At 42.1% G+C, this 26018-nt stretch overlaps 1 protein-coding gene and 1 long non-coding RNA gene across 6 annotated transcripts; both read left to right on the forward strand.

Annotated features, from left to right (window-relative positions):
• Positions 1-3524: 3524 nt before the first annotated feature.
• On the forward strand, positions 3525-5755 carry LOC101765083. Of its 3 annotated transcripts, none has more exons than XR_002678448.1 (5): positions 3525-3665; positions 3777-4326; positions 4438-4556; positions 4654-4792; positions 5107-5755. It is a non-coding gene; the product is annotated as an uncharacterized LOC101765083 (long non-coding RNA). The 3 variants fall into 3 exon arrangements; XR_002678449.1 differs by having other exon boundaries at positions 3777-3999; positions 4244-4556; XR_215487.3 differs by having other exon boundaries at positions 3777-4556.
• Positions 5756-10117: 4362 nt separating this feature from the next.
• Positions 10118-25078, forward strand: LOC101765333. Of its 3 annotated transcripts, XM_004975172.4 has the most exons (21): positions 10127-10608; positions 12042-12093; positions 12180-12256; positions 12327-12460; positions 12551-12647; positions 12735-12792; positions 13737-13845; positions 13929-14052; positions 14137-14323; positions 14421-14704; positions 15477-15565; positions 15650-15720; positions 16458-16568; positions 17143-17205; positions 17882-18019; positions 18911-19016; positions 19109-19180; positions 19289-19335; positions 23729-23888; positions 24000-24166; positions 24325-25078. In XM_004975172.4, exons 1-21 carry the CDS (start codon positions 10400-10402, stop codon positions 24631-24633), a joined length of 2664 nt encoding a protein of 887 aa, XP_004975229.1. In that variant the 5' UTR covers positions 10127-10399; the 3' UTR covers positions 24634-25078. The 3 variants fall into 3 exon arrangements, 2 of the variants coding, with proteins under 2 accessions (XP_012703235.1, XP_004975229.1); XR_002678506.1 differs by lacking the exons at positions 24000-24166; positions 24325-25078 and adding an exon at positions 20133-20628 and having other exon boundaries at positions 10118-10608; positions 23729-23860; XM_012847781.3 differs by lacking the exons at positions 23729-23888; positions 24000-24166; positions 24325-25078 and adding an exon at positions 20133-20631 and having other exon boundaries at positions 10118-10608.
• Positions 25079-26018: the final 940 nt, after the last annotated feature.

Here is a 26018-nt window from a genome sequence, read left to right on the forward strand (position 1 = left end):
TCAAACTAGAAGCCAGTCGAAGCGCCAACTGTCCACACAATAACCTTTGACTTGGTAAAAAGCTAACAGGCAAAGCAGGTGAATATGACATTAACTGTTAGAAGTTGAGTAGAACGTAAGCCATGCTCACCCTTGTCCACAGATTTAGCCCCCCACTAATCATTTAGTCACTTGGGGGTAGCTAAAATGGACTAAATGGACTAAAAAGTGGTCCCCCTCTACCACTTTCCCCCCCTGCCCCCCTCCCCTCTCTCTCCTCCCCTCACTCTCTCTCTCTCTCTCCCCGTCTCCTCACCCGAACCGCTCGGGGGCCGGCTCCTCACCTCCGGCGCCGGTCCCGCCGCCTCCGTCTCGCCGCCGCCGCCTCCGGCCAGCTCCGCCGCCACCACCTCGCCCGCCGCCTTCGCCCCGCCGCCTCCTACTCCGGCCCGCCCCGCCGTCGCCGCCGCCTCCGCCTCCGGCCTGCCCCGCCGCCTCCACCTCGCCGCCGCCTCCGGCCGACCTCGCCGCCCCACCTCCGCCTCGCCGCCGCCCGCCCCGCCTCCACCTCGCCACCGCCGCAGCCGCCTTCGGCTGGCCCCGCCCGCCCCCGCGACCTCCGCGCCGGCCCCGACCGCCCCCGCGATCTCGCCTTGCCGGCCACCGCGGCCTCGCCGCGCCGGCGGGGCCGCCGCTACCTCCGCTGTGCCTCTGCCCCGCCTCGCCTCGCCTCCGCCCGATCCCGCCACCGCCGCCGCGGCCGGACCACGACGCCGTCTCCGCCTCGCTCGCTCCGCCCGGAACCTCGCCGCCGGACGGCGTCTCTCTCTCTCTCTCCCCGCGAGGTCTCCGGCGCCGGCGCCCGCTCCCGCGGCGGCCGCCAGAGGGCGCCGCTGTGCACCGTGGCGGCGGTCCTATCCGCCGTGCTGCTGCTCGCCGCCGTGCTGCTGGCGATGGAGGGGCTAAAGGAGGAGCGGGTGGCGGAGGGGCAGCTATGCAGGGTAGAAGGGTCATTTGGCACAGCAGTTGCTAAACTTTAGCCTCCTTCCCAAACACCCTGAAGGGCTAAAGTTTAGCACCCAATTTGATGGTGCTAAAATTTAGTCCAAGGCTAAATTTTAGCCCCTTCTTCCCAAACAGGGCCAGGGTCAGGAGAGCGAAAGGCTGAAAGCCATGGGCTTCAAGCTAGGGCTTGTCAATTTTTGGATTCTCGAAATCGACTCGGTTGTCGTGGTGCGAGTGGAATATTTAGATTCTAGATAGAATTGTTTCGAAATACATACTCCTTTCGTACTTTCAAATGTAAAGTGAAAAAGATTTCGACAATGCCCCTGTCAAGACGTCTGATGGAAGGTAAAATATCGGACACACCTTTCACCCAGCGTAATACCACAAATCCATTCCAACACCACATATCTATTTCTTTATCCATTCGCTCGATATTTTTCTCGACTTCTCCGCTTGCACGTGTTCTCTTCTCTCCTACTTCCGCATCCGATCTTGCCACCGCCGCCGGCACTCTCGCGTCACCTCCCCACCGTTGTAGGCACATGCTTTTTTCCCCGCACTACACCATCTCACCACCACCGGCGGCACTCTCAACTGATGCATGTGCCGCACATGTTCACCTCCCTTGCGATGTCCCATTCCAAAGCAGCCCATAGCGGATTACGTCGATGCGGAGGCGGCAGCGGCATCCTCCTCGTTGGAGGAGAAGATGAAGCTCCTACTTTTTGCTCCATCCTGAGCATTAGGCTCTCCCGTCACCCTTGCTTCGTGCTCAACAATGGCCATGGAAGGAGCAGAGGAGAAGTTTGTTTCTAGATGGCCGAACACTCTTCTCCTCGACAGTCGTGTTGCAATAGGTAAATTTTTTGGATGTTGCAGGTGCTATAGATGTGTGCAAGTGTTCCATATGAATGCATCATGTAATGTTGCGTGATTCATTTTTTGAGATTCATCAATGTTGCAACATTTGGTTTTCGAAGTTTCATCTGTTGATTTTTTATGTTGCAATATTTGTTTCAGTGTTTCACTCATACGAACTCAAGCTTAACCAATTATACGGTGATTTTCTTGAACATGTTGCATGAAATATATCATGATGTTTCGATGGGAATTTTTCCCGTAGAATAGGATACTTACATTGAGCTATTTTTCGTATATTTTTTCATTATTCCAATTATACATTTGCGATGTTTCAGATATTTTATTTCGATGTTGCAACAGAGCTGAGGGGAAAATTCCCATCGGGTATCCGGGCGCTAGTAGCGTCGAAAAGATTTTAAAACAATTTAAGGAAGCAAGGATGGATGGAATACACAAAATTTGAATGCTTCAAATTCATGTAGAAGACCTAACAACTTGTCAGTTGGGTGCAGATTGATTCAACAACTTCTAAAATGCTCAATCTAGTACAATAACTTATTAGGTGGATGAAAAATGGTCTAACAACTTGTAAAATGGTAATTTAGTACAATAACGTGGCTGCGGATTGGTCCACAACTTATAAAATGCTAAAATTAGTGCAATAACTTGGTAAATTGGTGCACCTGCAGCTTAAATGTTACAACGACAACGTATTAAGTAAAGCATATGGGCATGTGAATTTTCTTCCCATCAATAATTTTTATTTTTAATCAATAAAAGTCGTATTATGTGTACATAACTTGTTTGTTCATCAGTTAAAATTGAATCAAATTTTAGAATTATGTTATTAGCATTACCGAAAGATTAAAGTCTAGAAGAGAGATCATGGGACCTTAAGTTTCTTCTAGGCATCTGCTCATATATTCAACAACCTTAGAGAAGCATGTATGTTTCTACAATTTTAACTCATTTTTACTTTTTAAACAAGTCTATGTAGCTTTAAAAAATATTTATGTCAAACTTCCGAAAGATAATGTTTGTATGTATTAATATATTAGTTTTTTAGCTAAACAAAAATGCATATAATCAAAATGTAAATCAGTGAGGATCAACTTATCAATATTAAATATGAAATTAAATATTCCTAATAAAATAAATTATTGTATGAAAAATAATTAATATGGAGACATAACATTAATTTCCTAATTCTAGTCTAGGCCAATATGTTACGCATTTCAAGATTCTAGTTCAAGGTTCTAGTCCAGTCCAATAAGTTATGCTTGCGAGACGAATATCCATGATAGAATAATACTCAATACTTGCCCGGTATTAACAAATATGTTGGTTGTTATAACATTTGGACTAATGCACCGATTTAACAATTTATTTCACTAATTTGAGTATTGTACAAGTTTTTGACCCATCTGCACCTACATATTAAGTTATTGTTTTAGATTGAGCATTTTACAAATTGTTGGACCAATCTGCACCCACCTGACAAGTTATTGTACTAGGTTGAGCATTTTACAAATTGTTGTGCTTTCTTATAAAAGATTAGGATGTCTACAGTGGCTAAATAGAACCGACACTTGGACTTGGCCGCAGGAACCGAATCATTTTATTGTAGCAAGCAAATCCCCGTATCTCTATCTCTAAAGAATGAAACTCGGCTGGACATCGATAATTTGGTTGCTCCACGTCATGATGACGTTGTAGCCATTCCTTCCTACCGCATGTAAAATATCTCTACAGTAAAAAAAGCCACGAATCGGCGCCTCCGACCAAGCCAGTCCGCCGCCGGCAACACCGGTGAGACGGTGAGTACCCCGAGGACCGCCGATTGCCGAAGCCTCCTTTCACCAATCCAGCAATTCCCTCCCATCCCCCGGCTTCTTCAATCCCTAACCCTTCTCCCCCATGGCCTGCAGTCACCTCCTGGCGAGCTTCCATCAAGTTCGCGAGCGACGCACGGCCCTAAGCCCCCATGGCGGCCCCTCGCGATGCCGGCGGCGAGATCTGGCGGGCCGGCGTTTGCCTTGTGCCTGGGCTATCAAGATAAGTTCAAGTGTGACGTGTACATGCAGGTAGACGCCCACATCGTGAACGAGCAATTCCCTCTGGTGGATGGGAAGATGTCTCTCAACTCTCGAGGTACTCCTGTGTGCATGACTGTTTAATTGTCAGACATGATTGATTTATATGCTAACTTGGAATTAGAACATCACAAGAATCGTTGCTATCAGGGGGCACCGATTTAAAATAGTGATGTACTAACCAGTACTGGTGGTCATGTTATGATCTTACTATGCATGATTTGAATCTTCTGTTGCACATCCTTCTTATGAGTTGGTTTTCCTGCAATCCAATTGATGAACTCAGAATATATTCTGAGCAGGCATGTAATATTTCCTGCCATCAGCCCTGAAGGTGAGATCATTTTGTTTCCATGCAGCTACAAGTGATAGCCATTCAATTAAGGTTCTGCCTTTTATTTGTAGAACTCATGGTTCCATTTTTTATTTTTATAATTCATGGTTCAATTTTTTATTTGTTCTATTTGATTTACTTTGATCGGTGGCTGAAGAACAGCCAGCGCATTTCAGCTATGGATGGTGATGCGGCTGTGATGAAAAGGAATGAATTCCAGATGATGATGGCATGATCACGGTGGATGTTCATCCTCCTGTGGGGTTGAAATTGAATACTTGGTATGGCACACAATTTCAATGTGGTTGTTTTCAGCTCTGAATTGGTGATATTTGGATCGTCTTGTAATGTCGATCCTGTTTTTGTTGCTTATTTCAGGAGACTGACTGACATGCTGGAGAAGAGGGCAATGGAAGCTCAAATGGTGGATGAGTATGTGGATATTGGTGATGAGATGCCGACAATGAATTACCATTGGCAATAATTTTTTCATGGCTGCAAGATCCGTCAAGATCCAGTAATATGATACATAGTTTTGTTTTAGGCAGACTTGCCTTTCAGTTTCAGACTTCCATGTCAAAGCCGTATACAAATCTGAAAGAATTATTTATTACTGAGCTACTGTTTTTAAAAGCCTCAAATATATTGTGAAAAAAATAGTTTTACTTAAGATAGGCTTTTCCATTACCTTGTTTTGTGCGTAGATCATGTTTGTTCATTTAAATTATTGGATACAGTTGAGCATTAGCAAGGAAATGGGTTGTTCATTGTTTTATTTTATTTGAATGTGTTGTTCACATGCCCATGCATTTGTGACTTTTCCTTAAACAGGTTGACATTTTGCTCGGAAATAGAGATTGGCTAGGAGACCGAATAAATGCACAAGATGAAAAATATGGGATAAAGAGGCTGAAGTGGAGACCATTAACAAAAGGAGCTCTGAACTTGAGAACAGATTAAGCAGAGGTTGGTGCTTGGCAGCAAAGGGCCAAGTACTTCTTGGAGTGAAGGATGTATGTACTCATCGGAGCAAGGTTTTTAAGGAAGGTTGTGGTGATAGCAAGGTAGACACACAACGTCCTGTTGCAACAGCGGTCCTGCCAATTTGCAACTGATGCTGATGGGTAACAGGTAACCCAAAGATTTGACGCCCTGCAGGTTCTGTAAGTCAAGTGAGGCATGCATACTCTTGTTGCAGTGACGGTATCTTTGCCTATGCAAGGAATGCGAGAGGAGGATGAATTTCTGCCCCCCTCGCCGGTCCTCAAGATACTTGGCATGGAAATATTTATATACGTAGAATAGAATTTATGTACCACATGAGTACCTTACGAGATATTGCTAAGTTAATACTTCAATCTTTTTCTAAACTGTAGAACATAAATATGTAATGAGTTATAAGCCATTCTCTTATACCCAAGCTACTTCTAATATAATTGTTTTTCAAAATCAAAGAATGTAAATTTCCCATCAGCTATCAACATTTCAATGATTCTCCCCGTTTTTACTTGGATCTGATGTATAGAGAAAATAATATTTGAGGAGCAATTTTTTTGTTTCCTCGATGCAAATTTACATGGTTTAAGATTGCTTGTTTCATTGGCAAGTTAACTCTTTTTTGCATTGAATTTTTTTCTCCCGTAGCAACCCACGGGGGTACACCTAGAATCTTTCGTGCTTGGAGACTTCCTCGGAAGACCAATGTCTCAATATTTTCGTTAACAACCTCACATGTTATAGTACAGGATGGGAGGACAATGCGGCGGAATTTCTTCGGGATTTAATTGCACACGAAATTAATGGATAGCACAGAACATCTTCCTACTTACATAAAATGTTATCTTAGTCATGTCATAGGAAAAATTATATAGTAGAGTTGGTCAACCTTTGATACCATGCTCTACCTAGCTTTGTTAAATTTAGCAACTAAGTTCTTGGATTAAATATATTTTAAATGTTCTGCTTATTTTCAAACTATTGTTAACTATTGTTATCTTGATGATTGCTTCGTGTATTATATAATTTTTATTTTTTGCTACCCGTAGCAACCCCACGGGCAGTAGTTACACACGAGTAATGGTGACGATGCTTCTGGAGAGGTCCCGACGTCTCGGTGTTGCTCGTGAATTCTCCATCCGACATCCGTGAAAAACAGAGCTCGAGGTGCCTAGCTTCCTCCCGCACACCTCAGGAGTTCAAGCTCTGGATTTTCGAGGACCGCGCTGCCGCGCATGCAATGCTTATCGCTTCCCGAACCGCGTACCTTGCTTGCATCCTAACCTTGAACTCGAAAAATTCACTCCCCACATTGTCGTCAGCAGCTCTGCCCGCCGCAAAGGCTCGTCCCAGCGGTCGAGGAAGACGGTGGTGAACTCATCACATGGCGCGGTGCAAGGCAGGCCGCCTCCCGAGACTCAGAGTCACCAATGAAGTGCGCCGGCACCAAGCAGTCGCGGCGGTGACCGCTTCGCGCGGCTCGAGCTCACCGATGCCGCGCGCTGGTGCTGGGCACACCGCTTCCGGTGGCTTGAGATCGCTGGTGCCGCGCGGCAGGACTAGGAAATTTACCAACCGGGCGCATGCGGTAAAAATATGCTGCCATGGACTTGACTTTTATATTTTTACCTTTCTTCCTCCTTTTTAAATAACACACAACGTTGGAAAAGTAGAGTAAGAGTAAGAAATGTAAAAATATAAAAGTATATTTAATGGTTTCAATTGGGATGCCCTTAATTGGTATTGGCCCTAGGGACGGAATATCTTGCTCGGAGTCGAAACCCTTACAAATCCTGTGTCAAAATATAACTCTTAACTCGGACTATACAGACCAAACCGGTCTGATCGTTTTGGCAAACCAGTGTGATCGGTTTTAAAATATTTTCTCGAGATCATAACTCTCTTATTTGAACTTCAAATCCAACGTTGTAAATATGTTCGTTCAAACCTGCCAATTTTGACTATTAACAGTTTTATTTGCAGTGAGACTCGCGTATTACTAATTTTCACTACAACTAACACATGCAAAGTCATGTCAATACATTCTAGGTTCGACTAAACCACTAGAGAATGCCTTAAAATTATCTCACTTAACGTAACTCTAATGTATTTTGACCAAGTAATCTATATGTGTCAGCTTTTTGTCAGTGGACTTTAGTTACTTGGGCCATGTTTAGTTACTCCCAACTCCCAACTTTGACACTATGCAAAAAGAAGATTCCCCATCACATCAAACTTGCGGTACATGCATGGAGTACTAAATGTAGATGAAATTAAAAACTAATTGCACAGTTTTGTTGTACTTTGCGAGACGAATCTTTTGAGCCTAATTAGTCAATATTTGGACAATAATTCACAAATACAAACGAAACGCTACAGTGTGCTACAGTGCTGTAACAGTAATTTGGCACCTCCCAAATTCCCCAACTAAACAAGGCCTTGTTTTGCTAGAATGCTGAGTAAAATGTTGGTACCATTAGCAAATAAAAATATGCTAAAGCCCATCCATTCCCCTTCCACCTCGTTCCTCCCTTTGTGCTTCTGTCTTTTTCTACACGCAGCAGCATCACCCATCACTCCATTTGCGCCACCATCGCCTGTTCTTCTCTCCGCCCATCATATCAGCCTTCCTTCGCCTAGACCAGCCTTCCTTCACTTTGAATCGAGCCACAAGCACTCAAATTGATTTCTCTCCCAACCAAATCGATCTTGAAGCACACGGAGTTCACTGATGACTAATTCGCAACTCACCGTCCTTGCAACTACCTTTCCCTCATCTACGACCTCTCTTCCCTCCTCTACTAGCATCGTTGATGCCGTCGATTCCATCCTAAAGGTGGATCAGGGGACCTTGTAGGGGGAGGGCGACACATAGGAGGACAAGCCCAACTCCTTCCTATCGACATGCCACTCCTCACCGACGAACTGCTTGCATACGTGGTTCTCACCATCGTCGCGGGCCTTGTCATGCGGAGGCGCGGTGTAGCACATGGCTTCGTTGAGCTCGAGCTAGTGGTGAGAAAGATGGAAAACAACATCAACAGAGGGAGAGAGAGAGAGGCAGAAGAGGAGGAGAACGGATCAGACCTGGCCCTTGGGGTGCTCCCATGCACCCGGGCGGATGCACAATATTTTTGGACGGCGAGTTAGATTCGTAAAAACTACAGGGGCTACATTGCAAAAGTGCATCATACACAATGTATGCATCTAGACTGTTGGTTGTGCATCTAACGGAAGCACGCCAAAGGTCGGGTGCACCCGATCTGTTCTCGGAAGAGGAGAGATTCATTATTTTATTTTGAGTTAAATACATCAGCGGTCCTTGAACTTGTCCCAAGGTGCCACTTAGATCCATAAACTCGCAAAATCGAAATCTGGCACCCTAAACTTGTTAAGTTGTGCTACTTAGGTCCGTACCCCTTCGAAATCTAATGTGGCGTGTTAAAGTGGCGCCACATGGACAAACATATGCAAAAAGACTCTTGAGTTTTATCTTCTTCTATATATGCATCCTCCTCGTCTCTTTCTCCTCTCTCTTCGGATGACACCGGACGGGCCACGCACAGGTGGCAAGCGCGGTGCAGCCGAGCGAGTGGCGCGCCAGCCGGGGGTGGCGATGGTGGTGCCGGAAGAGGTGGCCACCAGGACGGATGGCCCCCAACGGTACCAGGGGCAGTGGTGACGGCGCCTGGCCCCTGCGCCCGGCGTGGCTCGCTGATGGCGGAGGAGGAGGAGGCGGTGCCATGAAGGGTACCCCAGCCGTCGGGACGAGTGGCCCCCGCACGATGGAGCCCGCCCTCGACTCCCGGCGCGGTCCTCTGGCGGTGGAGGAGGAGGAGGCAGCGCCGGGTGCGTAGGGGCGCCCAACCACTGAAATGGGCGCCCCCGCATGGTGGAGTCCGGCCGGTGCGCTCGGCGTGGCCCGCCGCCGGCCGAACCTAGATATAGGATTCGACCGGCCATGGAGAAGAGGGGTGGGAGAGGGAGGGGACAGGGTGGAGGGGCCCGCCGGCTCCGGGATGGTCACCGGTGCGGTCGGGGGAGAGCGGGAGAGGGAGGTGGTGGTGCGAGGGGTCGGGAGAGAGGGGGTGTTGGCGACTAGGGGAGGAGGAGGGAAGGGCGGGAGGTGGCGGCGGATTGGTGGCCGTCGGCGTCGAAGTGGCGGACGGCTGTGGACGTTGAGGCCGGAGTGGCCGCCGGCGGTGGGAGCGGGGGAGCGGGGCCGGCGGATATATACAGAGAGAGAGAGGAGAAAGAGATGAGGAGGATGCAGATATAGAAGAAGATAAAACTCAAGGGTTGTTTTGCATATGTTCGTCCATGTGGCGTCACGTTGGCATGCCACATCAGATTTCGAAGGGGTATGGAACTAAGTGGCACCACTTAACAAGTTCAGGGTGTCAGATTTCAAATTTGCGAGTTCGTGGATTTAAGTGGCACCTCGGGACAAGTTTAAGGGCCACTGGTGTATTTAACTCTTTTATTTTCATATATGGTTGGGCTATAAGCATATGGTTATCTGAATCCATAGACTGCTATATAGGCTACTTGCACCATGTTCCAATTAGGTTGAAAGGAGGAGTATTTAATTTAATGCTTATGAATTGTTTTTACAATGGACATCTTTACTATAAGTTGGCTCGATAAAATTCAGCAAAATCAATGCAGCAGGACTAGGACTAGACTAGAGAGATCTACAGCTACCTTTTGTTTTCAAATAAAGAAAACTAAATTTCCAGCCAGCTCATGTATGACTTGGCATAGTATAGGAGTCGGTTGCTATCAACAGTACCACGATATACCCCTAGCCGAGCACAAACCGTTAACCCGGAGTCGAAACGGAAAAAGGCAACCTCTCCCTGTTGGCGATTGCCTCCATTGCCGTTGCTCCACCCGTCCACCGCGCGGCGGCCAGCGCGGCAGGTGACGTGACGACCGAACGAAGCAACCAGGCGCCGAAAAGGATAGCGCAAGTGCGAAACCCAACAGCGAGGAGGAGGAGGAGGAGGCGAGGAGCCGAGAACTAGGAGGAGGAGAGGAAAAGAAAAATAAAAGGAGAAGCGAAAAAGGCAAAAAGCGAGTCCGCCCGCCCCCCGATCCCCCCACCGGCGATCATCCGCCGCCGCGGATGCGATGCGTCCCCCCACCGGCCGCGGCAGCGTGGTGGCCCGCGCACTGTCGTGAGGGATCCGCCGCCGCGCGCCCCGGCTCCCGCGGCCCCGAGTCCGCGCCTGCGCTTGGCCCCCGCGCCCGCGCCGACGACGCCGCCCGGAGCGGATTCGCCGGCATGTGGCTCTTCTGGCGCACGAGGAACCGCTTCTCCGTCGAGGAGCTCCGGTGAGTCCCGTACCCCCCGTGCCCTGCCCCTGCCTGGCACGGCGGCCGACATGGTCGAGTTAGGTTTCCGCGGGGCGCCGCGCGTAGATCCGCCTGGGCGCTAAGGCGGAATTGCTCCATTGTTCGCGTTGATTTTGCGAAATCTGGTCTCCGTTTGGTTCCGAATCTGATTGGGTTGGGACCAGCAGGAAGGAGGGAGCTTAGGAGCTAATGTAAATAGCATAATATAGATATGCAATGCTCTTACAGAGTTATAGACTCGCTGGTTCTTAGCAAATACTCCCTTGTTTTAGTGCTATAAGACACTCGTACCGTGATGCCTATCAATGCATTACTAGAGACATTTGTAATTATGCTAGCTTAATCAATGATAAGCCTAGAGAGTGGTAAACCCTTCCTACTTGACCACATGATTTCTTGTAGAACACACAAGTTGTAGGGTAGATGACTTTATCAAACCTACATAAACTGGAGGCTTTCTGTACGCGATGAATTTTAAAGATCATGCTTTCCACTTTCTCTGTAGTGTAAGAATCTTTCCAACTTCTTTTACTGTTTGTATTTGTCTATTGGCGAACAAAGCAATAGGGGAAATTTGAGGAGATCAAATGTTAGAAATGCCATGGAAGTTAAATATCAAAGGATATGGTTGCATCAAACTTCCCATTTATCAAATTGTTTTTAGTTATTTTTATCTACACATATTTGCTAGCAACAGCCACTCGCACAAACGAAGGAGGATTTTAGTGTAAGAAAGAAATTGATGATAAATGACCATGCGTACCCTATTAAATTACATGCTATAATCACTTGAACTGTTCCACTTCATGAGTGTAGGGGCAGGAGTGGAAATATTGCAATGGCTACCAACATGTTTTTTTTTCAATTCACTAATACTTATTGAAACATGATTCCTAAGTAAAGGTACAATACTTTTCAAATGAAGGAAATATAAAAGTTCAACATATAAAAAGTGCAACAATATTTGATCTGTAATAGTCTTTATCTGTGCATAAAAAAATCCAGTTTTGGTCCAATTTTATGTTAATCAGCAACAGTAGTCTCTACATAGCACATAATGCATTTTTTTTCCTGTTAGCTAACGACCCTTTTATGTGCTTGTTAGACCAAAGGTTAGTTTTGTGGATTCCTCTTACCATTTGGTTTGTCTTTTTTGGTTGCATCTTTTGCCAGTGATGATTTTTTTTTGTCAAAGAAGACAATCAACTGCCACAACTGTCAAAATAGATCCTATGTTGTTGTGGTCAGTTTCAAGATTTTAAAAATCAAAAGATACCTTACCTGTCTACTGTTCTCTCTACTCAATGTTATGATGTAAAAAAATTCTTGCAACTTGATTCTTTATTCTTGTTATTATGTGTAAGAATCTCAACTTCTACATGTTTCATGCTAAGACAGCTCTCTTTATGCAGGTATCTAACAGATCAGCTACAAAAGGTTTACGTTGTCAACGAAGCTAATAAGGTAGGTGTAGCTGGCCATCCTGATATTTTTGGGATTTATGTTAAACCTTTACAGTTGATCCATTGACCCTGATGTTTGTTGTAAAGGATTTTGTGATTGAAGCATTGAGATCAATTGCGGAACTTATGATATATGGTGACCAGCATGATCCTTCATTTTTTGAGTAAGTGCTAAACAATCAAGTACTGTAGGAAACTAGCTTTGAACCTATTTATTTATGATTTCTCTTTCAGATATTTTATGGAGAAACAGATCATGGGTGAATTTGCTCGTATATTAAGGATCTCGAAGCTGTCAAGGGTGTCACTCCAGTTGCTACAGACGATGGGTATCATGATCCAAAATCTAAGAAATGAACATTCAATTTGTAAGTTTTCCTATATATTGCAGTATCCATCCAATTGTTGCAGTGCATATAGTTGAACGGTCTAATGAGCATTTATTATGTCTTCTGCAGACTATATTTTTAGCAATGAGCACATCAACTTCTTGATTACATACTCATTTGATTTTCGAATTGATGAGATGCTATCGTACTACATATCTTTTCTACGGTTTGTAATACTGGTCTATCTAACATTTAGGTTTAAGCACTGATTATTATTATTATGTATCAGCTTACCTTTTCATGTTTTATGAAGGGCGATAAGTGGGAAGTTGAACAAGAATACAATTTCTTTGCTCGTGAAGACAAAAAATGTACATATCTGTTTCCTTCTGCTGCAGTTTTGGATAGACAAAGATACTCTATGCCTTGTTCCTTGCATCTTTTGTTTGGATGACTAAACTAGATTTCTACTCCCTCCATCCCAAAATAAGTGTTCTTTTAGCAAATTTCAGACACATTAGTAGTTGCCAGAAATGACTATGTTGCCCCCAATTATTCATACTAGTTGTGATTGAAAGCTGTGTTGTCTATTTGGTTTTCTGGATCCTGAATAAATGCATGTGCGCTGGGACCAGAAAAATAGCATCGATTGATCATTTGATTGGCTCCACGTGCTTCTCCGTACACTTTTTTTTGATGGTGTGATGAGTGTTGCTTTAATTAGATGAGGCTCATTAGGAGCTAATAGAAAACTCTTTGTGGGACAAATTTTGAAAGCTAAAAGAACCCTTATTTTGGGACAGAGGGAGTATTTTGTTCTATTTCTGTACTTCCTGGTTTGGTTTATGAGTAGAAGATTGCCACACTTCAAGTTTTCCATCTCCAATAATTTTGACTCCTCAGATGGAATGCAGCTTTATCAAATGGACTACTAGAAAAAAAATAATGGTTCCTGTTTCTATGTCATTGGGGCTAGCAATCTCGTGTAGAAGCATTCCATTACTTTTAAGGACAAACATGTCAGAACCATGGCTTCTTTCTTGAAGGAATAAGTTCCTATTAACATTATCAGTTTTTGCGTCATGAGAGTGTCTTGGCAAGGGTTCCGGATCAGATTCTTGCCCTGTTAGCTAGGGATGTGTCACCCACAGTTGAAATATATAAGCTTATTTTCTGAAGGTAGGTAGTTTGATTGTCTCACCTGGCTATTCTGTTGCATCATGCATTTTTTTGCCCTTCAAAATTCTGGACTAGTGCTTTAGAGGTTTGTTATCGCAAATCTCTTGTTTACTAGCTTCCTCTGTGTTGAATGCAGGATGAAGTCACTTCCTTTCCTCTTTATGTGGAGGCCTTAAAGTTTGCTTTTCACGAGGATAGCATGATTCGAGTTGCTATACGAACCTTGACTCTCAATGTTTATCATGGTAAGTTGGTAAACCCTTGGTGTCCATTATGATTGCTTGTGTCCTTATTCGCTGTTGCTTACTGGGCAATCCTTTGTTTTCAGTGGGAGATGAATCTGTTAACAGATTCGTTTCCCGTGTGCCGCTATCAGATTATTTTTCAGACATAGTTCAGCATTTCCAGAAGCAATGCATTGACTTGGATAAGTTGGTTACGCGCTCCTCACGGTAACTTTGTGGCATAACTAGTAACTAGAATTGTTTGTGTTATCAATTTATATTCATTATGCTAGCTTATCTTTATTATTTCAGAAATGCAAATTGTTCTCTCCCATCTTCCTCTGTTGAAGATGCAATTGTGCAAATTGAAGACACACTGTATTATTTCAGTGATGTTATGTCTTCTGGTATTCCTGATCTTGAAAGGTTTATTACTGAAAACATCTTGCAAGTTTTGGTATTTCGGCTCTTACTCCCGTCATTGCAGAGGCAGAGCACAGTAAGTGTGCTGAAATATTTTTTTTCATATTACCTCATGTTATTGTGCCTTGACTTCTTATTTCTTATAATTTATTATCTTTAATTTTTTTCTCTAGGATTTGGACATAAGTGTCACTACTTCCATGTATTTGCTTTGCTGTATTCTCCACATTTTTAAGAACAAGGACATGGCAAGTACTGTAGCTGCCGCTCTTTTTCATCAACCTGATTGCCCTGATAGGAAGCAAGTGACTCCTAATGGCTATACCTCGGAGCATGATGCATCTGAGAATCAGTGCAGCAGTGACTCTACCTGCGAGCAAGCAAATCAGGACCAGCCAACTTCTTTGTCTGCTGTTAGTTCGCCGCCTAGTGATTGTTGCCAAGGCAACACACCAAGGTATGTCACTTGAGCTGAATACATGCTTCTGTTATGCAAGTTTATCAATCACATTTCATTTTGTACTTCTTTGTTGAATGGTAGAGGATGAATGCCATATTTAAGATAAAGATGTGCACGTTTTTATATTTTGAACTTTGCCTTGTATCATATTGGTTGTTATGTTTGTCTGTTGGGAGTATATAACATATCCAAAGATGCCATGGCTCGAAAGTACAGTTTGCTTGTTTATGTCAGACTTTATTGTGTAGGTGTAAGCTAGTCCAATACATATCAATTGTGTCCTTGAACCCACCTGTAAGTTTAGGAACCTGAGTTTCTTTATATCGATCAGGTTTGTAGGGCATCAGTGTGGTAAACAAGGGATTGTACTCCCTGTTTTTGCAAATGTTTTGGTTACTGATATAGTCCCCAATCTGAAATTCTGACAACTAATTTGGACTATGATATCCTATCAAAGCCCAACACAATTGAAAGTGTTTTGGATACAAATGGCAAATCTACTAGTTTAAATATTCATAAATATGTTATTTGTCAAAGTTAAGTAGTTTGACCAGACGAATTCCAGGATGTCACCTTTATTGAGTGGAAGCAGTACCGTTGTTGATAATATAATAGATAAAAATACCTACCTTTCTCTGTTAGCTAAATCTTTTGTCCTGGCACAATGATATACATTTTTTCTTTTTCTTTTTTGAAAATGTTTTAAATCTGCATCAGTTCACATATTAGATGATTTTACATGAGTGACGACTCCGTGCACAATTTCCAGGGAACACTTGCTGTCCTATATCACAGGAGGAGATGATTCAGAAGCTTTGGGTTCGTTGTGCTTATTTGCTACATTATTGCAGACAAAAGGTGAGTTAGACTGTTTCTCATGTAGTTATCCTTTTCACTTTGGCTGCCCCAGAAAATAATTGTTAGCGCATGTGGGCTGTATAGAACTTGATGAATCGATGCTGGATGCACTTGGAATACTCCCTCAAAGAAAGCAGCATAAGAAACTTCTACTAGTAAGTTCTGTCTGCTCTGAGAGAAACAGTTCTTTTACTTGGTTGATTACTCTATCGTGGTCAGTTGAGTGTAAGAATGTAGTTGGCTTCTGTTAGCATGTGCACTAATTCTGATGTTTGTAGATGTCTACTTAGATGGTCGTTGATATAGATTTTATATTTTCGTAGTGTGTTCTATATCATGTGATGATGATCTATGGAATCCTACTGTTTAAGTAGTGACAGTCAGGGTTAAAACTTAAAACAACAAGATTTAACATATTTGTTGGACCATATCAGTTTGCAGCTTAGGCCCTGTTTGGAGCCCCCGGCTAAAAATTAGTTCAATGTTTGGATGCCAATTAGGATGATTAAACATGAGCTAATTGCAAAACGAATTGCATAAACAGGGCCTAAGCTGCAAACTAGAACCCGTTGATCCTAATTGGACCATGATTAGCCCATGTTTACTGTAGCACATGTGCTAAACATGGACTGATTAGGATCAATGGATTCTACTATTCTACTCATCACTTAACCATGACTTATGCAATTAGTTTTGCAATTAGCTCATGTTTACATCATTACATGTCCTAACTAGCATCGAAACATCGGACTATTTTAGTCGGAAGTCTCCAAAGGGGGCCTTAATTGGATCTAGTTGTATGTCTTTGTATTACCTCCATTATATTTGAAAAATTGATCATGGTACTACATTTTACTTTGATTTTCTGACACCTTTCTTCTTTTACCTCCAGCAAGCTTTAGTAGGAGAAGACCTTGCTGAAAGACGGTTATTTTCGTCAAGTAGCGGTCTGACTGATGACAGTATTTGTAGCGATTTTGATGTTTATGTAAGGAAGCTTCAGGTACGCTGATGCTCTTTCACCCCCAGATTTAACATAAATACAATTTTGAGCATTCATACTTCTTCAAACTCATGTCGTTTTGGACCATCAGCATGATCATACAACTGTTTTTAAGCAAATTGCATCCATATAACTGCATCCTTATCTTCTTATTGCAAATGTGTACACTGCTGGGACAAAATTTTACTAGATGCAGTGGTATGCACAATATGTTAATTAATTGAGTTAATTTAAGAGAACTAAACACTGTCTGAATTAAGACCAAACCTTTTGGAATACATCAGAAACTAACATGTCTGACGTGTGGGACTTGAATGCCAGTTGACATTCAAACTAACAGTGTAGTTTTATCAAAAATTTGGCACGGAGTGTAGTTTTGCTATACTTTAGACCACATATGCGAAGTCATCCAAAATTCTCAAATTAGTTTGATTTCATTCGTGGAACACTGATGACAGTTTTATTTAGTTACATTCACACTCGCCATTGTAGTTTTTTTTAACCTTCTTTAGCTTGTTTTTTAGGGTGGCTTTACAATCTTGTTATAATGCTATAATTTTCTTTTCTTTTACAGGATAAGTATGGGCTACAGTGTCATCATCCACGGCAAATGACTTCCAAAGTTCACAGATATCAGGTTTATTCACTGAATCTCACACAAATTACCTGTTTGGATCTGTAGAGTGTACTTTCTTGAAATAATGATGGCATCCTTCTTATTTTTGTGCTATATGATATCAAACAATAAAATTGTAATTTTAGTGCACGAATAATCTTACTTTATTGTTTACGTTGAAGGCATGTGCCATGTGCCAAACAAGTGAACAACTTCTAGGCACCTTAATAAAGTGTACCTTAGGTGTTGGATGTGATGTCTCTCCAAATTACTTCAACTTTGCACCTAGACTATCATTACCTATTTATCTGTTGAAACTTTGTTAAACCACTGTGGGCATCTATGCTGGGACATCCCGTGTAACTCATATAGCATGTTCTTTAATTCTTTTAGGATTGTTTTGTGACTTAGAAAGGCCATTTTAAATAATTTATCTGCAGCTTTAGAATTGTCCAGATCAACATGAATCACAACTGCTATTCTTCTGGACATAATTGATGACGTTGTATCTTGTCACAGAAAATTAATTATTGTTCTTAGTTAATATTTGGAGGGTGATTGTGATACATTGTTTCAACTTTAACCCACATTGTTCTTTGTTAAATGTTACTTTTGCTTTGTAAGCCTTTTACTTGAGCACATCATGCTTTATGATATCGGATGCTTACTTTTTTCTTTGCCATTTAATTGTTTATAGGTGCTCGATGCGTTAGTCGACCTTTTCTGCAGATCGAAGGTATCTGCAGATGTTCGCTTGGTTGGAGGCTGGCTTTTTCGGCAATTGCTGCCCCATGGGGAGGAAGAATTCACTGCTTTTCATCTAAGAAGATTAAAGGTACATCCATTCATCAATACTGCATGATTCATGTAATACTTTTGATGGAGAACTGGGGATCAGAGGAGATAATACATAATAGCAGTCACCTTCCTTGTGATATTTGTTTGAGATTGTATTTGTTTGATATTGTATTTCAGGGGAGAGTAGTACACCTTTACCGGTAGTTAGTAAAAGTTTGGTTCTCTCTTTTTTCCCCTGATCATTTAATGCTCAACACGAACACATACCCTTGGGCCATTTTTTAACCAGCAGAAGGCAAGGGGAGGAGTGTTATGATTCTTTTCCTCGTTTCAAATGTTGGCCATGAGAACGCTTTTCTTGGAATAGTAGCCCTGACTCAGCAAAATACAGGATGGTTTTAACTTTCTGTCGTCTCAACAGGTTACTTGTGTGCGGTAGACAATTCTTACATGCTTGTGTTGAAGCAAACCATTGTCTCATATCACCTATGTTTGGATGCAGTTGTTTTTAAATGTCATGAAATGTGTGTTTAGGACCTGTTAGATATAAATATATTGGAGATGGATTTCCACATTGATATTTTCCCTGCAGTTTCTTGCAACTCAGCCTTGCTAGCTTTCACCAGATGTTGATGTTTCTGTTCAAAATTATACATAAAAGGAAAAAAAGTAGGTGTGAAGTAGTGCACTATTTAAATTCCTATTCGAGATTTATCCATACGTTCAGAAGGCTTACTCTCTTCTATAGTCTAAAAGTCTAATTCTCACATTTGCCTTTCTGACCAATTGTCAAAGAAGTGAAATGCTTTCTAGTAATTGTTAGTGCCTTTATCAAATGTGGTATCTTGATATATTAAATTAGCCTTGCCAGAGGTGTAGATATATTAGTGTTGTTTTCATCCTGCTGATTATAATGTGTGCGTCCTAGGATTCACACAAGGATTGTAGTGCAAAGCTTTCAGAGGAATCTGGAGGATGCTGGTGTGACATGCTTCTTCCCGTTATTAAGGAGGCTTGGAAGAATTGCAAGAAAGGTAAATTTCAATGTTGATATGAATGTATATGTTCTTTTCTGTGTTCTGTAGATATCATTCCTTCCTAATGTTTTTTTTTCCTTTGGAGTTAGCAATTGAGGCTTCTTCACCACCAAAAGGATCCAAGTCTATAATTGTACCCATGGATTTGTATTCATTTGGAGGTTAGAACTACTTGATCATGCTTCACGTGACTATCTATCAGCCCCCCAAATATGTATTGCAACTACACAGTAAATTTGTGATGTACTGAGTCATGCATTGTATTTCAGGTGATTCTTCTGTTGCTGTTGCAGAGAGAGTCCATGAGATGGTTAAGGTATGGATGTATCTTTATTTGTTGGTTTGGCACATTTTTTTAAATACGTGCAATCCGAAATCAGAAGCTTTCTTATCCTCCCGATGGGTAGTGGATCTCGTAATAGTCATAACTTTCCCAGTGGTGCTTAATGCTCACGTGGTCAATCTTCCTTACAATGAGATAAATAATTTGTTTAGCAAATCTAACATGAAAGTTCTTGCCAGTGTTAGCATTCCATCCAATATCCATAAGGGGGCAGCTTATGTTCATTTTTAATGCAATGTTTCTAAAGACACTTCACTCAGATTTGTTTCTATGTTGCCGTTCTAAATGCATGAAGTTTGTAGTTCATTTTTTTTATTTTCTGATCATTGAGCAAGTGAGACAAATACACCTTATTTTTTATTACAAAAATGTGCAATTCAATTGAATGGTTAAGATATATTACCAAATTTCTTTATAAAAATACCATGACTTTTTCCTGGTAGTTATGCTGGACTCTCGGAAATTCAGGCACAAGGGTACGATGAACCAATTGGATGTGCTCACGTTCAGAAAACTGAATGAAAACATACAGTCTTCCGAATCAAAGTGCAGTTGTAAATTTATTTTGACGCGAGTGTTGAAATGAACAAAAGAGCATGACTACATGAATTTCTATCTAATGATTTTTTGAGTACTTGTTTCTTTTTGGAAAGTCATTTTTATTCTTCACCTCTCAATTAATCATAAACAGTTATTCTTTTTAATTTTCTATTAAGCAAATCAGGTGGTTGGAACGCCAAACCAAACGCTAAATATTTTTATACATGCAGCATTGCATTCTTGCTAGTTGTAGAACTATGAAAGAAGATGAAGGTTGCCAAGCAGAAAACTCACCTAAATACTTAGGATACCCATGCATCTCCGAGGACGTAGAAACATCTAATTGGAGCAAGCAACCAGTGGGTGAAGAAAAGATCAATGCTAGCAGAATGGAGGATAACACACAAAGCCACGCTGAATCCCAGATGTTGACACATGAGGCAAAAAGAGATTGCAGAAGGCAGGCTTTTTGCAGTTATAAGCTGCAACTGCTTACGGCGCTGAACAATTGCTATAAGCTGCAACAGCTTACGCTAAACAGTTGATGTCAATACTTGTGAAGCTTACAGAAGATTGCCAAATTGGATTGCTTGACAGGAGTACAGGACTTTGGATTTAAATGTACTTCAGTGTTTTCTCCTTCGCAGTCAGTTGATGTCAATACTTGTGAAGCTTACAGAAGGAGACTGCCAAATTGGATTGCTTGACAGGACTATGGATTTAAATGTACTTCACTGTTTTCTCCTTTGCAGTCAAATCGCATTGATTGATTTGAATCAGAATAAAGATCAATCCAGTATTACCTCAATCCAAGTTGCAACACATGCATGAACCGTTTTGCATCTTGAAATTGGGAAATTCTGGTGTATGCCATTGCTTCAATTCCAGTTCAGACATTTGCACTGTCTTTTGAATTATAATACTCACGTAGATAGTAAAAAACTTTTTTGGTTCATGCCATATTAGGGCGAAAGCTGTTTGGTTAATCTGTTTGACCATACCAAATGACCCTGTCTTTTCTTTCTTCTCCTGCTGCTTCTCTTCTTCATCTGGCAGGAGCACATACAAAAATGTTAATGCTTCACAAAATGCAGCTCCATGTGGCCAAAACACTGGTCCGGAGCACTGCTGCTCTCCCTATTTGTCCTCCCTCTATCTGAGCCATGGACACTCATATTCTTAGACTCATTCCCACAATGCCTCAGGCCAGGGACCACACTGCATCCTGGAATGAAGCCATAGAGATAGCTGAGCCTCCTGAGGCATTGCCGCCTAATCCATGATGTTGGAACCATCTTGGGTCACGAATTCCATAGCCCTTGAGATTTCAGCTAGCACAACACAAGGGCTCACCGACAACCCTAGCTTCCTGTCCCCCCTCTTCCAGGACAGGGGCCCCTCAGGTTGTCATAGGCTTTGCTTGCTCACATCCTCTGCCTTGGATCTCAGCTTCTAGCCACTCCACCTCTTGCAGCTCTTGCTGGCTGCCTCTTTGTCCGTGGTGCTAGCCAGTGAGCAGCAGCTCTCAGTGCCAAATTTGTTGCCTCTCTGTATGTGTGGCTTACTCCTAATGCATACCTTCTTGTCTCTTTGAGGATAGAGAGGTGACAGCCAAGCTCGGGCTTGGCATAACCAATACCCGCTGAGCATGGGCATATGGAGAGTGACGGTGGCTGGTCATGGGGGTAAGGAGGGTACAGGGAAAGAGATAGGATTCTGGAGACAAGTAACTGGGCTATGATGGTCGGTTTGTAGTAAATTGGATAGTCAGCAAAATAGTTATGGTGACTGACAGAATAAAATGGTGGTTGCATAGACAAACAATTTCGGGAAACCACACCAGTGATATGAACCTAATAAAATCAGTAGGCTGCATCAAATTTCGAAACTGTAGTTGAACCGATGGCAAAAACTAAATTGCTCTTCGAAATTTTAGCAGGATAGAGAACTAGTTGTGTATGTGAAGCAATAGCCATGATTTACTGTCTTTTGAATGTGTATGTCTAATAAGGAGTTGCATTGTGGTATAACAGAGCTGAAGTGTTCTGTCCTATCACAGCTGTGGATGTATTGGCGGCGATTTGAGTACGATATAGGTTCGAGTTGAGGTGTTATATTCTATTCCAGCAGCTTGTAGATATCGGTGATGCCTAAAGTGTGTTATAATATACAGAAAATAAGAAAAAAGATTGCCTTGCCTTTTCTGAAATCAACTGGTCTCCGAATATACAGGGTCCAGAACTGGGTGTGCAAAAAAATATACAAAAGTAACATACGTTGGGTACTCAGTTGAAACTGTTAATTACTTCTTATTTTGCTTGGATGGTGCATAAATACGAATCGATCAGGTGCTAAAGATTTTTCTTTACTAACAAAAATTGTAGTGCTGCTAACAAACTGTGGTATTATTTTTACCTAGACACTCAATTTTTGTGAGCACCCATCTCGCTACACCTGAAACAGCTGCAGCCAATTTTGAGTTTTCAGTGATAAAAACAGCTAAAAAGGATGTGTTGTTGTCACACAACCGTGATGGTTTTTGTATGACAGGACTTTTGCACACATATTAAGGAAAGGCTGTATATTATCACATTACCACCATTTTAGTTTGTCTTTTGCTAAATTAGTTTAACTCTTATACCACCAAGTGACTCCTGGCAACCACTGAAAAAGCTGTTCAGTCTAGTTATAATCAAAAACAAGATATTTATTTTGAATGGTACGATTATTTTTTCATCTTGATCTCCCTAAAATGCTTCTACTTTTGCAGTCAATACATATCTCATAGTTAGCTGCAGTAATATGCTTGAGACCAACGCTATTTTACATTTTTCTTGTGGACACATTACCATCTTTAAGGATGCAATTAAACCTTGTTCTTTCTCTGGTTGTGTTTGTTCATACGTAGATGAAAGTGCAATCAGTCTCATTCTGAAAATACCGCAAAATGCATTGTAGAAATTAAAACAGTAGTTTATTTTCATCCAAATTTAATCTTAATTTGCGATTGTGTTAGGTCAAAGATGGAGAACTGATTTGAAATATCTAGCATTTCCATTTCGAAAATAAAAAATGTATAAATCAATGCACTTTACTTACCTTGAAATTTTTGTCAAACAGTTGGTAGGTGTTGATTGGATGGGCTGACAAAAATGTTGAGAGTATAGTGTACTATGTGACTCAGCAGTTCAGCTACACTGATATGTAAACATATAAATTGGCAGCGGTTGGTGTGTAGCTTGCAACTAGAAGAAGGCACAAGGCACATTAGTCAATCCTGGAACATGGCAGGTTCATGTGAACATATGGCTCCATAGCAGCTGTGTTTGGAAAACAAAAGTGTGGCTGCGGATTACTGTGCCATGTGTGGTATGGTAGCAGTAGTGCCTACATAGCTGTCGGTTGGCCTCCCTGGCTTGGTCGTAGCAGAGACAAGAAGGATGGCATGGTGGCTGCTACAGCCTCAAAACAGTTGCTGTCGTATGATAGTGCAATGATATTGGTGGCCACAGGTGGTAGCATATGCAATGTTTGAGTTCATGCACTTAGGGCGCGTTTAGTTCCGGGCTCCCCTTGCCTCGCTGGCGCAAGCAGCGAGGAACTTGCCCGGGCAGGCAAGCTGATTTGGCTCTCTCATGGGTTCTGGTCCTTGCATGCTTGCAGAAGAAACATTAATGATGCTTTTGAAGTTACACGTATAATGCTTCATGGAAACCTTAAACTTAATATCCTGTTTCAATGGTTCAGTTCTTGTTAAATTGATAGAGTAATTTTAGATGTAGCTATGAATTACGTATGTTGCTGAGTTCTTGTGTATTTTTTTCAGGGTTTTGTGCTACAGCATCAAGTTATACTCTTCTGCATCGGAGAAACTTTCACAGACCAGCCTCCTATTTACCCTCCAATCGATTTGCCTGTAAATACTAGAGCAAATGCTGCAGATTTCGATGGTCCGGTGCCTAAACCTGGGGTTGAAGTCAACTTAGGTTTGATTTCTTTACATGGAAATCTTTATTCTGGCACTATGCAAAGTGCAAGGTTATCTTAGTTCCTCAAAATTTGTTAAAGAATAATTGTTTGTCATGTTATTCTTGCAGTTGACGCAGTTCCTTGTCGAATAGCATTTGAGAGGGGCAAAGAGCGTCACTTCTGCTTTTTAGCCTTATCTAACGGAACTTCTGGGTGGATTCTTCTTCTAGAAGAATTACCTCTCAAGCAACAACGTGGAATTGTCCGTGTCATGGCTCCTTTGGCAGGATCTGATGTATGTACCATGATGGCATGGAAAATCTATGCTCTTTCGCTTTGTTGTCATCATTAGATGAAGCCATCCATATTCTTTGAATTCTGCTGCACCGGAAGGATTTTTTTCGCAGGCGTAATGCATCTCATGCCTACATCCTTGGTTTTGCTTTGTTTCAGCCAAGAATAGACGAAAAACATGAGAAGTGGTTACATCTTCGCATTCGTCCCTCCACACTTCCTTTTTTGGATTCTGGAAAACAAAAAGGGAAGACGAAGAAGTATCTTGTTGATGGGAGATGGACCCTTGCTTTTAGTGATGAGCAGTCCTGTAAGGCTGCAGAGGCTATGGTTATCGAAGAGATGAAGCTCCAACAGGATGCTGTTGGGAAACAATTGCAGCCATTGGTTGAATTTGACATGCCTGAGGATGGATTGCAGCATCCTCAACCTTCACCGCACGATATCCCTTCTGATGACGGGTCATGACTCATGACTCACTTGGATATCCCTTCTGATGACTCATGACTCACTTGGAAGTTTCATCAAGTGCAGTTGTTGAACTTCTCAATCATGAACAGGGCAACAAGTTGCCACAAAAGTGCATCGTTGAACATCTAAACTGTGGCAACGCGAAAACAAAACAGGCCTACCTCTGTGAGTAAGTTGTCGAATTCTGTACATTACAATGGAAGATTAGAGCTTTCTCCTTTTTAACACACAGCTTAGGGTTTGGGCCATCTTAAGTTGAGTTAGCTGGATAGGATTCTTTGTACAATAGTTTGTATCTGTCCTTTGTCCCTTGTAATCTTTATATATACACATTGAAAATCCATTCTTTGATAATTTTCAGGGCAGAGTTGTGTACACTAATGTCAAAACAAGCCCTGCCTATAGTAATAAAATTTGAGCTCCATAATGTTTTCTTTGTCAATATTAATGTTCATGGACACTATTGGTTCCCTACCTTTTCTTTTTGAAGAACTGTTTCTATGAAAATCAGGACATTCAGTTATACCAGGCGACCAGGTGCGTGCAATTCCCATGTACAGGAGATTCGGTTTTCTTCTATGTTGATTCTACTGTTGAACGTGGCACCTTGTATGGGATATATTATTTGTAAAACATGTTATGCCCGTGTCAAAATGGATGTCCACAGTTCTGCGTTCATATGCCCCATCTTGGTCGGACGAGGCGACCCTGTCCCTCACTACCCTTTCAATCTGACTGCTAGGGAGGTCGCTGAACATGAATATGGATGTCAGAATTCGTGTAGGACCTCTATAGTTCTATACAATTAACCTGTTTTGTTTGACATGTTAAATGCTACTGGGGCTTTAACAGTGTTCGCAAAATCTATTTTGGACGCGGATGTCAGGCTGGTGCGCGTCGATTTTCAGAAGCGTTAAGCCCAGCATCGTGACCAGGATAATATGGCAAGCCCAACTATGGCCGAAGCCCAACTATGCTGAGGAAGGTTATTGATTTCGGCCCTTTTCATGTACTGCTTCGGACGGGATTAGCCCGTTTCGTTTCCTATATTTATCAGCCATTTTTGTATTTTTCTGAAAAATATGGAAATATGATGAAAAACGACTAATATTTTCCCGATTGTTTTTCGTATTTTCCGCCTTTCTATCTAGATATCCCTGTTCCTATTACCTTGCCAATTTCCTTAATTTATTTGGGAGTTGGGCTCTTTTTGTTAAACTTGATGAGTTTAACTATTTAAGCGTGTTTCCATTCTAATAGTTTGTTTTTCTATTCGTGCTAATCTTGTTTTTGTTCACGTTTTTTATTTAGTTTTTGAGAGAATGTGAAACTGAAAATTGAGGGGTTATCTTGACCGCTCTTGTTTGTTTTTCACTCCCTAA

Source organism: Setaria italica, chromosome VII (genome assembly GCF_000263155.2).
Source record: "Setaria italica strain Yugu1 chromosome VII, Setaria_italica_v2.0, whole genome shotgun sequence".
NCBI classification, from domain to species: Eukaryota; Viridiplantae; Streptophyta; class Magnoliopsida; order Poales; family Poaceae; genus Setaria; species Setaria italica.

Coding starts and splice junctions, on each gene's coding strand:
- LOC101765333 (XM_004975172.4), top strand. CDS start 10,400: ATGCGATGCGTCCCCCCACCGGCCGCGGCAGCGTGGTGGCCCGCGCAC. Junction 15,566..15,649: donor TACATTATTGCAGACAAAAG/GTGAGTTAGACT, acceptor TGGGCTGTATAG/AACTTGATGAATCGATGCTG. Junction 19,181..19,288: donor GGATTTGTATTCATTTGGAG/GTTAGAACTACT, acceptor ATTGTATTTCAG/GTGATTCTTCTGTTGCTGTT.